Source organism: Dreissena polymorpha, chromosome 5 (genome assembly GCF_020536995.1).
Source record: "Dreissena polymorpha isolate Duluth1 chromosome 5, UMN_Dpol_1.0, whole genome shotgun sequence".
NCBI lineage: Eukaryota > Metazoa > Mollusca > Bivalvia > Myida > Dreissenidae > Dreissena > Dreissena polymorpha.
In genome coordinates this window covers 43,054,257-43,068,195 of record NC_068359.1, presented here as the reverse complement: position 1 = coordinate 43,068,195, position 13,939 = coordinate 43,054,257, and the positions used below count along the sequence as shown (strand labels likewise).

Here is a 13,939-nt window from a genome sequence, read left to right as displayed (position 1 = left end):
TGTGCAGCTCCATGAGATGCACATGCATGCCAAATATCAAGTTGCTATCTTCAATATTGCAAAAGTATTTATAAAACAAGGGCTGTTTGTAAAACATGCATGCCCCCCATATGGGCTGTCCGTTGTAGTGGCAGCCATTGTGTGAATACAATTTTTGTCACTGTGACCTTGACCTTTGACCTAGAAACCTGAAAATCAATAGGGGTCATCTGCGGGTCACGATCAATGTACCTATGAAGTGTCATGATCCTAGGCAAAAGCGTTCTTGAGTTATCATCCAAAAATCATTTTACTATTTCGGGTTACCGTGACATTGACCTTTGACCTTGTGACCTCAAAATCAATAGGGGTCATCTGCAATTCATGATCAATCTACCTATGAAGTTTCATGATCCTAGGCGTATGCGTTCTTGAGTTATCATCCGAAAACCATTTTACTATTTCGGGTCACCGTGACCTTGACCTTTGACCTAGTGACCTCAAAATCAATAGGGGTCATCTGCGAGTCATGATCAATCTACCCATGAAGTTTCATGATCCTAGGCGTATGCGTTCTTGAGTTATCATCCGGGAACCATTTTACTATTTCGGGTCACCGTGACCTTGACCTTTGACCTAGTGACCTCAAAATCAATAGGGGTCATCTGCGAGTCATTATCACACCACCCATGAAGTTTCATGATCCTAGGCGTATGCGTTCTTGAGTTATCATCCGGAAACCATTTTACTATTTCGGGTCACCGTAACCTAGACCTTTGACCTAGTGACCTCAAAATCAATAGGGGTCATCTGCAAGTCATGATCAATCTACCCATGAAGTTTCATGATTCTAGGCGTATGCGTTCTTGAGTTATCATTCAAAAACCATTTTACTATTTCTGGTCACCATGACCTTGACCTTTGACCTAGTGACCTCAAAATCAATAGGGGTCATCTGCGAGTCATGATCAATGTACCTATGAAGTTTCATGATCCTAGGCCCAAGCGTTCTTGAGTTATCGTCTGACAACCACCTGGTGGTTGGACCGACCGACAGACCGACCGACCGACATGAGCAAAGCAATATACCCCCTCTTCTTCGAAGGGGGGCATAATAAGCGATTTTGGCCACATATATTTGACCTCTGACCTTGAAGGATGACCTTGACCTTTCACCACTCAAAATGTGCAGCTCCATGAGATACACATGCATGACAAATATCAAGTTGCTATCTTCAATATTGCAAAAGTATTCATAAAATGAGCGATTTTGGCCACATATATTTGACCTCTGACCTTGAAGGATGACCTTGACCTTTCACCACTCAAAAGGTGCAGCTTCATGAGATACACATGCATGCCAAATATTAAGTTGCTATCTTGAATATAGCAAAAGTTATTGCAAAATGTTAAAGTTGGCGCAAACAGACAGACCAACAGACAGACCAACAGACAGGGCAAAAACAATATGTCCCCCACTACTATAGTGGGGGACATAAAAAGGTTTATTATTTTAATAAAACATTTTTTTGCTTCTCCTGAAAATTTAACAAAATGTCAGTTACACTACTTTTTACATTCAGAAAATGACATGTGTTTGTTATGTCAATTTCAAAAATTTGATAAAAACATTATTTTTACCTAAAAGATTGACCTAATATTTTAACAGTTGATGTATTTCACCTTAATAAACACAAAAATGGAAAAAAGTAAAAATGTATAAAAATGTCAGTTACATGACTTATTACATTTAGTAGCAATCTGTCCATATTTTAAGTTGCATGAAAAAATATGAAGAACTTTGAAAGTTATCGCAGGATCCAGAAAACCGCCATTTTCAGCAGTATTTCTAGTCTATTTGTTGCCATAGCAACCAGAATTCTTGACGTAGGAACAAAATGAAATGACGTGCATAATGCCCATATTGCCATCCATCCATATTTCTAGTTTCATGAAAAAATATTAAGAACTTTTAAAGTTATCGCAGGATCCAGAAAAAAACACCATTTTCAGCAGTGTTTCTAGTCTATTTGTAGGCATAGCAACCAGAATTTTTGACGTATGAACAAAATGAAATGACGTGCATAATGTCCATATTGCAATCTATCCATGTTTCCAGTTTCATGAAAAAATATTAAGAACTTTTAAAGTTATCGCAGGATCCAGAAAAAACACCATTTTCAGCAGTATTTCTAGTGTATTTGTTGCCATAGCAACCAGAATTTTTGACGTAGGAACAAAATGAAATGACATGCATAATGTCCATATTGCCATCTATCCATATTTCAAGTTTCATGAAAAAATGTTAAGAACTTTGAAATTTATTGCAGGATCCAGAAAAGTGTGACGGACGGACGGAGACAAAACCATAAGTCCTCTCTGGTGAAACTGGTAGGGGACTAATAAACCTTCTGTACAGGTTTAATCACAAATGAGGCCTCAAGAGTGACAATACAGGTTTAATCACAAATGAGGCCTCAAGAGTGACAATGTCTTTCTAAAATTGATATGGTGACCTTGTTATTGGACGCACGTTACCCAGAATTGAATTCCACATAGATATTGCAAAAATAAACATTCTGACCACATATCAATCCCAAATTATGTCTTCATGAAAGCTACAAACAAACAAAAATTCAGCGCAGAACAACCAACCAAACTAAAGTTACTGATCGGACGGTGATCTGTCTCTATTTGTGACTGATGTATTAAACTGTGTCACTCATCGGACGGCTCTGACTTGTCCAGTCTTCTCAATGCCTCGAGATCGGACACATTGGCTGGCGACCAAATTATTTGTGACTGAGGCCTTAATCAATAATATTGGTATTCACTGAATACTTCATTAAGATCCAATAAAAATCCTGAATTTATAAAAGCATATCTTGTCGAACAAACCTTAGTTAATGCACGAGATCAATAAACTAAATCCTTGTAAATTGAAATTGACCCAGGTTAGCTTTTTAGGCAATGTAGAAAACCTGGACTTTGTATCTTCATTAAAACTGATAAAGGTTACTTTTTTAAAAGCAAATTTAGAACAAATTTTGGATCATATGAGTGTCCTCTAAAAAGATTAAGATTCTACGTTGCATCAAGATAGATTAAAAAATGTGGCATCTATAGTTGTAACAAGGTTTCTCTACAATTTGACCTGGGGACCTAGTTTTTTGGATGAATGGGACGAAGATTCATGCTTTCAATTAAACAAGAGCAACGCATAACGGGTGCCACACTCGGCTGCGGGTGCAGTTTTGAATAGATGAAAGCTTGTCAGATTATTTTTTTTAGAGGTCAGTGACCTTGACCTTTGACCTAGTGACCCAAAAATGGGTGTGGCATGTAGAACTCATCAAGGTGCAGCACGACACTATTGCGATCGTGTGGGATAATTAAGGTACAAAGTGTTGTGTGTTCAGGTTCTTCCTTTTACTTCAGATTCAAATATAAACATGACGTATATAAACAACAACACAAATAACGTGATGTCAAGGATGTACTACACTAAAGCGCGGCGCGGCAAATAACGTTACGTTACATTCACAACATTCTGGGGGCCACGAAAAGTGACAATTATTAACAATCAGATAAAGTTACATTCACAACAGACATGGACGGCGGACATGACACGACGAGCTGGCTATGACAATACCTCTGGTTTTCTCCGAAAACAGCTGAGCTAAGAAATGACACAGAAAAGTCCATTTTACTGACAAAGGTGAAGTTAATACCTTTATACATGTTCCCAAACATCCACGGCTGTCAAAGGTCTGAAAACAAAATAATACAGCCTATAAAACTGCAGTAATTAACAAGCACATACAACATTTCCATGATTAAATACATACCAATATTACAAAACTTTAGGACTCTATTAATTTGAGCAAAATGAAAACCATATCTGTGTTTTGAAATCTGTATTACTAATCATGATTTCTTTAATCTAATGATTAATAGTTTGTCATAGTTTTAAGGCACACATTTAATTGTACGAAATAACAAATAAACTTCCAAAAAATACATATTCTACCTTTAGAACACTCATTATAAACATAAACTACACTACAAAATGTTCAATTTGATGGAAACAAGACACATTTTCCGAAAGATTATCAAAGCACTGTAAACATGATTTGTTTTTTTAACACATAAAACAAGTAATCTCTGATATTTGTATTATACTTTCACCTGCATCTTCCAAATATGTTGAACAGTTCCCATACCTTGATTAGATTGACCAGGATGTGTAAGATGCGCACACTGACATTCCAGCACAAGAGCCGGTCCATCCAAGACTGAAAGTCACAAGAGCAGTTGAATCATTTACAGAGAGCATTTGAATGAGTTACAGCGAGCATTTGAATCATAACGGAGAGCATTTGAATAATTTACAGAGAGCATTTGAATCATTAACAGAAAGCATTTGAATCATTTACAGAGAGCAGTTGAATCATACTAGAGTGCATTTAAATGATTTACAGAGAGCATTTGAACCATTGAAAGCATTTGAATCATTTAAAGAGAGCAGTTTAATCATTTACAGAGAGCATTTAAATTATAACAGAGAACACGTGAATCTTTAACAGAAAGCATTATAATCATTTACAGAAAGCATTTAAATGATTTACAGAGAGCATTTGAATCATTTACAGAGAGCATTTGAATGGAATGACTTACTGAGAGCATTTTAATTATTTACAGAGAGCATTAAATTTTGAATCATTTACAGACAGAATTAGAATCATTAACAGAGAGCAGTTGAATGATTTACAGAGAGCATTTGAATTATTTACAGAGAATTTAAATCATTTACAGAGAGAATTTGAATGATTTACAGATAGCATTTGAACCATTTACAGAGAGCACTTAAATCGTTTACAGAGAGCATTTGAATCATTAACAGAAATTCCAAATATTTGTGTTGCTTTTGAGGTTTAACTAGCATTGAAACTTTCATCAGAAATGATAAACTAGAGGGCCTGAAAGGCCCAAAGTCGCTCACCTGAGATAACAAAATATTATTGGGACAAATCTTCTGACCAAGTTTTACGAATCAGATCAGAAAATAAATGTGGCCTCTAGAGTGTTAACAAGGTTTTACTATAGCCATATAAGGAAAAATGCCCCGCCCCCTGGCAGCCATGTTTTTCAACCAACCGGCATCATTTTTGAACTCATCCAAGATATTATCGGGATGAATCTTCTGACCAAGTTACATGAAGATCGGACAGTAAATGTGGCCTCTAGAGTGTTAACAAGATTTTACTATAGCCATATAAGGAAAAATGCCCTGCCCCTTGGAAGCCATTTTTTTCAAGCAAACATAGTTGTTTTCAAAATCATCCAAGATATCATTGAGACCATTCTTCTGACCAAATTTCATGAAGATTGGACAATAAATGTGGCCTCTAGAGTGTTAAGAAGGTCTTACTATAGCGATATAAGGAAAAATGCCCCGCCCCTGGTGGCCATGTTTAAAAAGCAACCAAAACCATTTTCAAACTCATCCAAGATATCATTGGGACAAATCTTCTGACCAAGTTTAATGATGATCGGACAATAAATATGATCTCTAGAGTGTTAACAAGGTTTTACTATAGCCATATGAGGAAAATAGCCCCGCCCCTGTGGTGGCCATGTTTTTCAACCAACCGGTATCATTTTTGAACTTGTCCAAGATATTATTATGAATCTTCTGACCGAGTTTTATGAAGATCGGACTATAAATGTGGCCTCTAGAGTGTTAACAAGATTTGACTATAGCCTTATAAAGCCATATAAGGAAAAATGCCCCGCCCCTTGGCGGCCATTTTATTCAAGTGAGCGTCACCATTTTCGAACTCATCCAAGATATTATTAAGACAAATCTTCTGACCATATTTCATCAAGATTGGACAATAAATGTGGCCTCTAGAGTGTTAACAAGGTTTTACTATAGCCATATAAGGAAAAATGCCCTGCCCCCTGGCGGCCATGTTTTTCAACCAACCATCATCATTTTCAAACTCGTCCAAGATATTATTGGGATGAATCTTCTGACCAAGTTTCATTAAGATTGGACAATAAATGTGACCTCTAGAGTGTTAACAAGATTTTACTATAGCCATATAAGGAAAAATGCCCCGCCCCTTGGCAGCCATGTTTTTCAGGCAAAGGTTACCAATTTTGAACTCATCAAAGATATAAGTGGGACAAATCTTCTGAACAAGTTTCATGAAGATCGGAAATAAATGTGGCCTCAAGAGTGTTAACAAGGTTTTACTATAGCCATATAAGGAAAAATGCCCCGCCCCCTGGCGGCCATGTTTTTCAACCAACCGGCATCATTTTCGAACTCGTCCAAGATATTATTGGGATGAATCTTCTGACCAAGTTTCATGAAGATAAGACAATAAATGTGGCCTCTAGAGTGTTAACAAGATTTTACTATAGCCATATATAGCCATATAAGGAAAAATGCCCTGCCCCTTGGCAGCCATGTTTTTCAAGCAAACGTAACCATTTTCAAACTCATCCAAGATATCATTGAAACCAATCTTCTGACCAAATTTCATGAAGATTGGACAATAAATGTGGCCTCTAGAGAGTGAAAAAGGCAAATGTTGACGTCGCACAACGGACAACGCACGACGGACAAAAGGCGATCACAAAAGCTCACCATGAGCACGTTGTGCTCAGGTGAGCTAAAAAAGGTGTATTTTACCGTTTATTTTAATATATTTCAGTCAGCTGAACCACTCACACTTATTTCTCAGTCGGGTAAAGAATTATCACATATGGTTGATCAAAGCGCTGAAGGCACTGATGTTGTTCGCTATTGCATAATTTAAGACGCAGTTCATTTTTTAAAATTAATCGCAAGTTTGAAATGAACACACGCCATTCACATTTATGAAGAGTGTGTCATAACGCTGGGTCGAGCTTTGTGTGCACTTTTTATCATCCTATTTATTTCATAGAGATAACTTAGACAAAATAAAAACAACATGACCTTTTTTGGACGTTCTGAAAGCAAAGAAAGTATGATGAAAATGGCAGTGAGAACTGAATATAAAGACAATTTGCATTCACCATCATATTAAATGAATATTGTTGGAATATCGAATACCTATCTCACTAAGAATATAATTTCATGATGAAAATCCACTTTACAAAACTTTTGATTTTTTACACCATATACAAATTCATAATATACAAGAAGATCATTGATGAAAATAAATAATAAATCTGCGAGCAATACTTTTTACTCACGAATAAGGTAGTCATCAAGACAGCCCTGTTGACCTGTACATTGCTGTTTATGCATTACTTGTAACCCTAGCAGTTCACACGGTGTCAACAACTCTTACCTAAACATAGGTATAGAGCACTCATGCGCTTTTTCAGCTGTTTTACTCAGCTTTTCATCTTAATGATTTTTACATAACGCCAGCAGAATAATTCATAGGCTGATTCGAGATAAAACCTCTGAACTTTGGCTACATCACTGTGTCTGTGCTCAGCGCAAAGGATGTAGCACTGTTCAGTGTAAGGAATTCCGGACTACTCTCTGAATGTTCAAACGATACAAATTGTTGCCCAGTTACAATAACGCGTTAAAATTTATTTCGCAGAATTTCAGTTTTGCTTTCAAAAAGAGTGAACAATCATTACCAAAATAGTATAGTGTCACGATAAGAAGAAAATCGTTTAATTATCAAACCACAATGTTTGCCGTACTCCTTCAGCATGTCTGGAAATTGTTCCTGAACGCCTGGATAGACTGCCCTTATATACAAGTTTGCTATTTTGAATTCAAATTTGTATCGAAAAGCATTGTGCTAAAATGTGCCATTTACAATTCGCAATGAGATTTTTAATGACCCTCATCATGCGAAAGTGGGTCTTATTCCATATGCGCCCATCATATATATATAGCCCACTCAGCCTGCTCATCTCTCAGTCTGGTCAGGAGATACATAATGAGATCATAACATATCAAGTGATTTTATAGCAAACAGCATAGCCTCTGACCTGACTGCGCAAATGCAAATGTTGAGTTTAAGAAACGCTGGTCGAAACGCATAAGAACCATTTTCGCATGACGCGGCTATACAAGTGAGATTTAAATGTGTCGAAAGAAAACTGCGTTTAAATCAAACATTAACATACAATATATTATTTCGATAGTAAAGAAATATACTCATAATAAGGCATGTGAAGACACATATGATGTGCACTCCTGTAGTATATTTTTTATCTTCTTACACTAATGTGTGGTTTGACACTGACAACACACATTTCATGTGGTAAATATGCAACTTATAAGTGAAAAAAAGACTATTGTCAAGCAATATAAGTCCCCTACCGGCTCCACCATTGTCAGAAATTCCACCATTTTCAGATTAATTTTTTAATATATTTTTTGCGATAGCAACCAGAATTTTTGATGTAGGAACAAAATGAAATGACGTGCATAATGTCCATATTGCCATCTATCCATGTTTCAAGTTTCATGAAAAAATATTTAGAACTTTAAAAGTTATTGCAGGATCCAGAAAACCACCATTTCAGCAGTATTTCTAGTCTATTTGTTGCCATAGCAACCAGAATTTTTGACGTAGGAACGAAATGAAATGACGTGCATAATGTCCATATTGACATCTATCCATGTTCCAAGTTTCATGAAAAAATATTAAGAACTTGTAAAGTTATCTCAGGATCCAGAAAAGTGTGACAGACTCACAGACGCACAGAGCGAAAACCATAAGTCCCCTCCGGTGAAACGATTAGGGAACGAAAAAAATCACACAATAATTAAACTTTTGTTGTCAATTTATTTAGAAAAGTAAATTGCAAACTTTATTTCAAAGGCAGCGTTTACGTGGACTACATTTTAAAAAGATATTTCTTGTTCTATTTAGTCATTTTTGGTTTTAGCGATTATAAAGCATTTTTGAGGTTTACTATAGTATACCTGTAGTAATTGGTGAACTCATGTCCAACGTTATATAAATTGAGAACTGTGAATATAAACAAGCTTAACCTTCTTCTATTGCATTGCTAGCACGCATAAATACAAAAGATCGCCGCTTTCTGTTGAGAACAAAAGAACAATTCCCAGAAGTCCCTGCTGTAGAAGCATGAACGAGGTTACGAAACAGATTATTCGTGTTATATTAAATTGTTTGTTATTTTCAGTTTTAGTGTTTATGAAGCATTTTTGTAGTTGTCTATCGTATCCCTGATATTATTGTTGAACTCATGTTCAACGTTTTATAAATTGAGAATATAAACAAGCGTAACCTTATACAATTGCGTTGTTTTCCCGAATCTATTAAAAGCCTCAGATGAACAAGCGTAACCTGATACTATTGCGTTGTTATCACCCGTGCAATTGGACTCTCCCTTGTTTATCAGCAGTCGCATCTATAAATAGCCTCAGATTTTGAATTGGCCTAAGCAATAATACTACACTGTAACTCCAATATAGTGCGGTCCGTTATAACGCTGTGTCCAATATAACGCGGGGGGTCCTTGGATCCCGTTTTTTCTCCAACCTTCCATTTCTGATTCAAATCCATGTTATGCAACTTCATGTATTTTCATAAATTCAAAGAAGCCAGCGATCACAGCTTGATTGCTTTTTCCATCCGTTTAATTGATTTTAATCGATTAGAGGTTAAACGACACTCGACAGCTAATTGGTGTTTATCTGTTGTGTAATGCCAATAAAGGTGTGAAAACTCGCGAGTCGGTGTTTGTTACATGTATTCCCTATCAGAGCGGTTCGTTGCGCTAATTTCAATAAGGCAAGTGCAAGCGGAATAATTATCAAATTAAAGATGTGTGTTTAATGTTTCAGTACGTATACGAAAAATAAATTGTAAAATCCTGACGATTTATTTACATGCTAACGCAGTGTAATAGTTAACAGAGATGCACTTAAATTTTTGCCCGTTATCAGAAAGTCCACGGAAAGCACGTTTTTTACATGCTGCGTATGATGCAATAAAACATTTCTTTGTACATGTATCGTATTGCATTCAATCTAAATTTAAATTCGCTCGTCCAATGAAAGCTGTGTCCCATAATGCACTGTACTAATTTTTCTGAAAAATGGCGTAGGCATATGAATTTGTTTACGAAGTTCGTAAACATATTTCGTGTCATAAATGTTAAACATTATTTTTTCGTAAGTGATGTAACTATATTGGATTATCGGATAAATGTGCTCATTAGAAAAGCGGTATGTATACTGTTATCGTTCGATTCAGTTTATATATGCATGTATTTGCGGATGACAACACAGCATGACAATACACAGGACCTATATTATAGGCTATACTATACCTGTTTTTATAGCCCCTTAAATAAATAAGCTCAAAACTTATAACGCTGTCCGTTTATAACGCTGTTGCGTGGCTTGGACCCCGTCATCCGCGTTATATTGGAGTTACAGTGTACGTCATGAAGACGCAGCAGAAAGTGGACTATTTTAATCATTCATAAACAATCTTAATCCTTCATAAAAAATCTCTTCCACGACATGTAGAATACAATCATTGTTTATTGATTCTTTTCTATATAAGATCCGTTCGAAACTATTACATTTAACACAATATTCATATAATGTTTCCATTTGAGAATGAATATAGTTGGAGCACTCAAACCTGTTGCATAAATCATACAACTCTTTCTCGCGCGGATGTGGCAGTTAGTAGGCTTTCCGTAGATAAGCCGAACCGACTTGAAATTTTAAGTAACAACATTAGCTGGTCTCTATGCAACCAACTAATAATAAGAAGTTTTCATATTACCATTCTACTATGCTACAACATATGATCTTAATGTATTGATGATCAAATAAGTATTTCATGCTAAACCAACGTTTATTTGCCTGAATAGCAATATTCTACAATACCGGTAAACTTGTTAATACATTTCAATTAAAGAATAGGTGAACAACAGTAATAACTTGAAACAAGGGCTGTTTGTTAAACATGCATGCCCCCCATATGGGCTGTCCGTTGTAGTGGCAGCCATTGTGTGAATACGATTTTTGTCACTGTGACCTTGACCTTTGACCTAGTGACCTGAAAATCAATAGGGGTCATCTGCGGGTCACGATCAATGTACCTATGAAGTGTCTTGATCCTAGGCAAAAGCGTTCTTGAGTTATCATCCGAAAATCATTTTACTATTTCTGGTCACCGTGACCTTGACCTTTGACCTTGTGACCTCAAAATCAATAGGGGTAATCTGCAAGTCATGATCAATCTACCTATGAAGTTTCATGATCCTAGGCGTATGCGTTCTTGAGTTATCATCCGAAAACCATTTTACTATTTCGGGTCACCGTGACCTTGACCTTTGACCTAGTGACCTCAAAATCAATAGGGGTCATCTGCGAGTCATGATCAATCTACCCATGAAGTTTCATGATCCTAGGCGTATGTGTTCTTGAGTTATCATCCGGAAACCATTTTACTATTTCGGGTCACCGTGACCTTGACCTTTGACCTAGTGACCTCAAAATCAATAGGGGTCATCTGCAAGTCAAGATCAATCTACCCATGAAGTTTCATGATCCTAGGCGTATGTGTTCTTGAGTTATCATTCAAAAACCATTTTACTATTTCTGGTCACCTTGATCTTGACCTTTGACCTAGTGACCTCAAAATCAATAGGGGTCATCTGCGAGTCATGATCAATGTACCTATGAAGTTTCATGATCCTAGGCCCAAGCGTTCTTGAGTTATCGTCTGACAACCACCTGGTGGACGGACCGACCGACAGACCGACAGACAGACAGACATGAGCAAAGCAATATACCCCCTCTTCTTCGAAGGGGTGCATACAAAATATGTATCTACAACATTTTGCCAACAGTAATGCGTGAAAAAAAATACAGTAAATATTATTTTGTGCAATACTGTGTGGGAGCTCTGAAGGGAGAAAACTACTAAGACAATTTATTACTGTATTATCCCTTGTTTATTGTTGATTGCAAAAATATAGATATAGACAGATGATAGTGAATTAAGATTCTTTAACATAGTATCATACATTCTTTACTTTTGGTTGCAGAATTATGCCTCTAATTATAACAGAATAACACTCTTAAAACTGGATGACTGAAGAAGATATGTAACTTTGTAAACAGTGTGGTACTCACATCAACAAGGTCTGTCTGTCTGACTGGTGGTATAGTTTTCACTGCATCAAGTAATTCAGTGAACAGAACTCTGTAGTACACTGGGTAAGAGGACCTGAAATAGAACAATCAAACAGATATACCTCGAACAAGCAAGTCACATTTTTAGAATCTTACACAAAGTTCTGAAATTTTTTCAATAAGTTACAATGAGTGACATCACCGAAACTAAACATGCTTACGATTGACCGGTAACTTTGCTAGAGTATTATAAAACTTTCTTTAATAACAACAGCATTTATCATCATTATCTAATCTACATCAAGTCAATTTAAATTTGTTTCAGAAAACTTTAAAACCTTGTCAATGTGGGGAAAGACGCTGAATAGCCATTCTTGTCAGCTTCCAGTAGTTCAGGAATACCCTTGGTTGCTATGGTTTCAATAGTTGACAATGGGTCTTCCGACTGAGTGATGTAAATTCTGAAAGAGTAACAAGAGCTGTCAGAGGACAGCGCGCTCGACTATTCGCGTGCTTGACAGTATAACATAAGCCATTAATTGGAAAATTGTTCATATTCAATAATTTATTAGACGATCTTTCAAAAATATAAAAAGGAAAACAAATTATTTTATTTTTTTTGGGGGGGGTGGGGGGGTTGACAGGGGGTATAATGTAGGGTGTGGTCATTTATTTGACGATCTTTCAAAAATAAAAAAAAGGAAAAAATAAAATAAAAATGGGGGGGGGGGTAGGGGGGGAGAGGGGGGTATAATGTGGGGTGTGGTAATTTATTAGATGATGTTTAAATATGAAAAAATTGGGGGGGGGGGGGGTAGGGGGGAGGGGGGTATGTGGGGTGGGGTAATTTATTAGATGATATTTGAGGGGGAGGTTGGGGAGGGGAGGGATTCTGGGTAGGGGCCTGGGGTATTGTTTGGGTGGAATCCATTATGGTATTCAGGTAAGTGTTGTTTAGTCAAAGTAATAATAAAATGTGATAATAAATAAAGAAGTTATGGCAATTTAAGCAAAATGTTCTATTATCTAAGTGTAAAAGGGGCCATAATTATGTCAAAATTCTTGATACAGTGGTCTGTTCTTGTTTATAGGTTGAGGTCATGTTGTTAAACAAGTATGCAACATATAAAAGCAATATGTCAAAGGATATAAGAAATATTTAGGGTAGTGCGCAAACTAACATAGATTTATCAATAATATGCATATTCTAAGTATAAAAGGGGCAATAATTATGGCAAAATGCTTGATAGAGTTGTCTGCTCTTGTTTATATGTTGGGGTGATGTTGGTTAACATGTATGCAAAATATGAAAGCAATATGTCAAGGGACAATGAAAATAAATGGGGTAGTACGAAAACTTTAACATTTGCTGCATATTCTAAATGGAAAAGGGGCCATAATTATGACAAAATGTTTGATAGAGTTGTCTGCTCTTGTTGATAGGTTGGGGTCATGTTGGTTAACAAGTATGCAAAATATGAAAGCAATATGTCAAGGGACAAAGAAAATAATTGGGGTAGTACGAAAACTTTTAACATTTGAACGCTAACGGAACGGAAACGCCAACGCTGGAGTGAGCAGGATAGCTCCACTATATATATTTCATATATAATAGTCGAGCTAAAAGTGCTTGATAGAGTTGTCTGCTCTTGTTTATAGGGGTAGTACGAAAACTTTAACATTTGCAGGCTAACGCTAACGGAAACGGAACGGAAACGCCAACGCCGGGGTGAGTAGGATAGCTCCACTAAATATATTTCATATATAATAGTGGCGCTAAAAATGCTTGATAGAATTGTCTGT

General features: G+C 36.5%; 1 protein-coding gene across 3 annotated transcripts in view; it reads right to left on the bottom strand.

Annotated features, from left to right (window-relative positions):
* Positions 1–13,939, bottom strand: part of LOC127880818 (Fanconi anemia group D2 protein-like) — a 100,468-nt gene that overhangs the window by 8,875 nt on the left and 77,654 nt on the right. For all 3 annotated transcript variants that reach the window (XM_052428265.1, XM_052428266.1, XM_052428264.1), the window contains exons 37-40: positions 12,475–12,597; positions 12,137–12,230; positions 4,203–4,274; positions 3,711–3,749 (exon numbers count right to left, since the gene is read on the bottom strand). In XM_052428265.1, the coding sequence (XP_052284225.1) occupies positions 3,711–3,749; positions 4,203–4,274; positions 12,137–12,230; positions 12,475–12,597 (328 nt within the window). The remainder of the gene's footprint in view (positions 1–3,710; positions 3,750–4,202; positions 4,275–12,136; positions 12,231–12,474; positions 12,598–13,939) is intronic.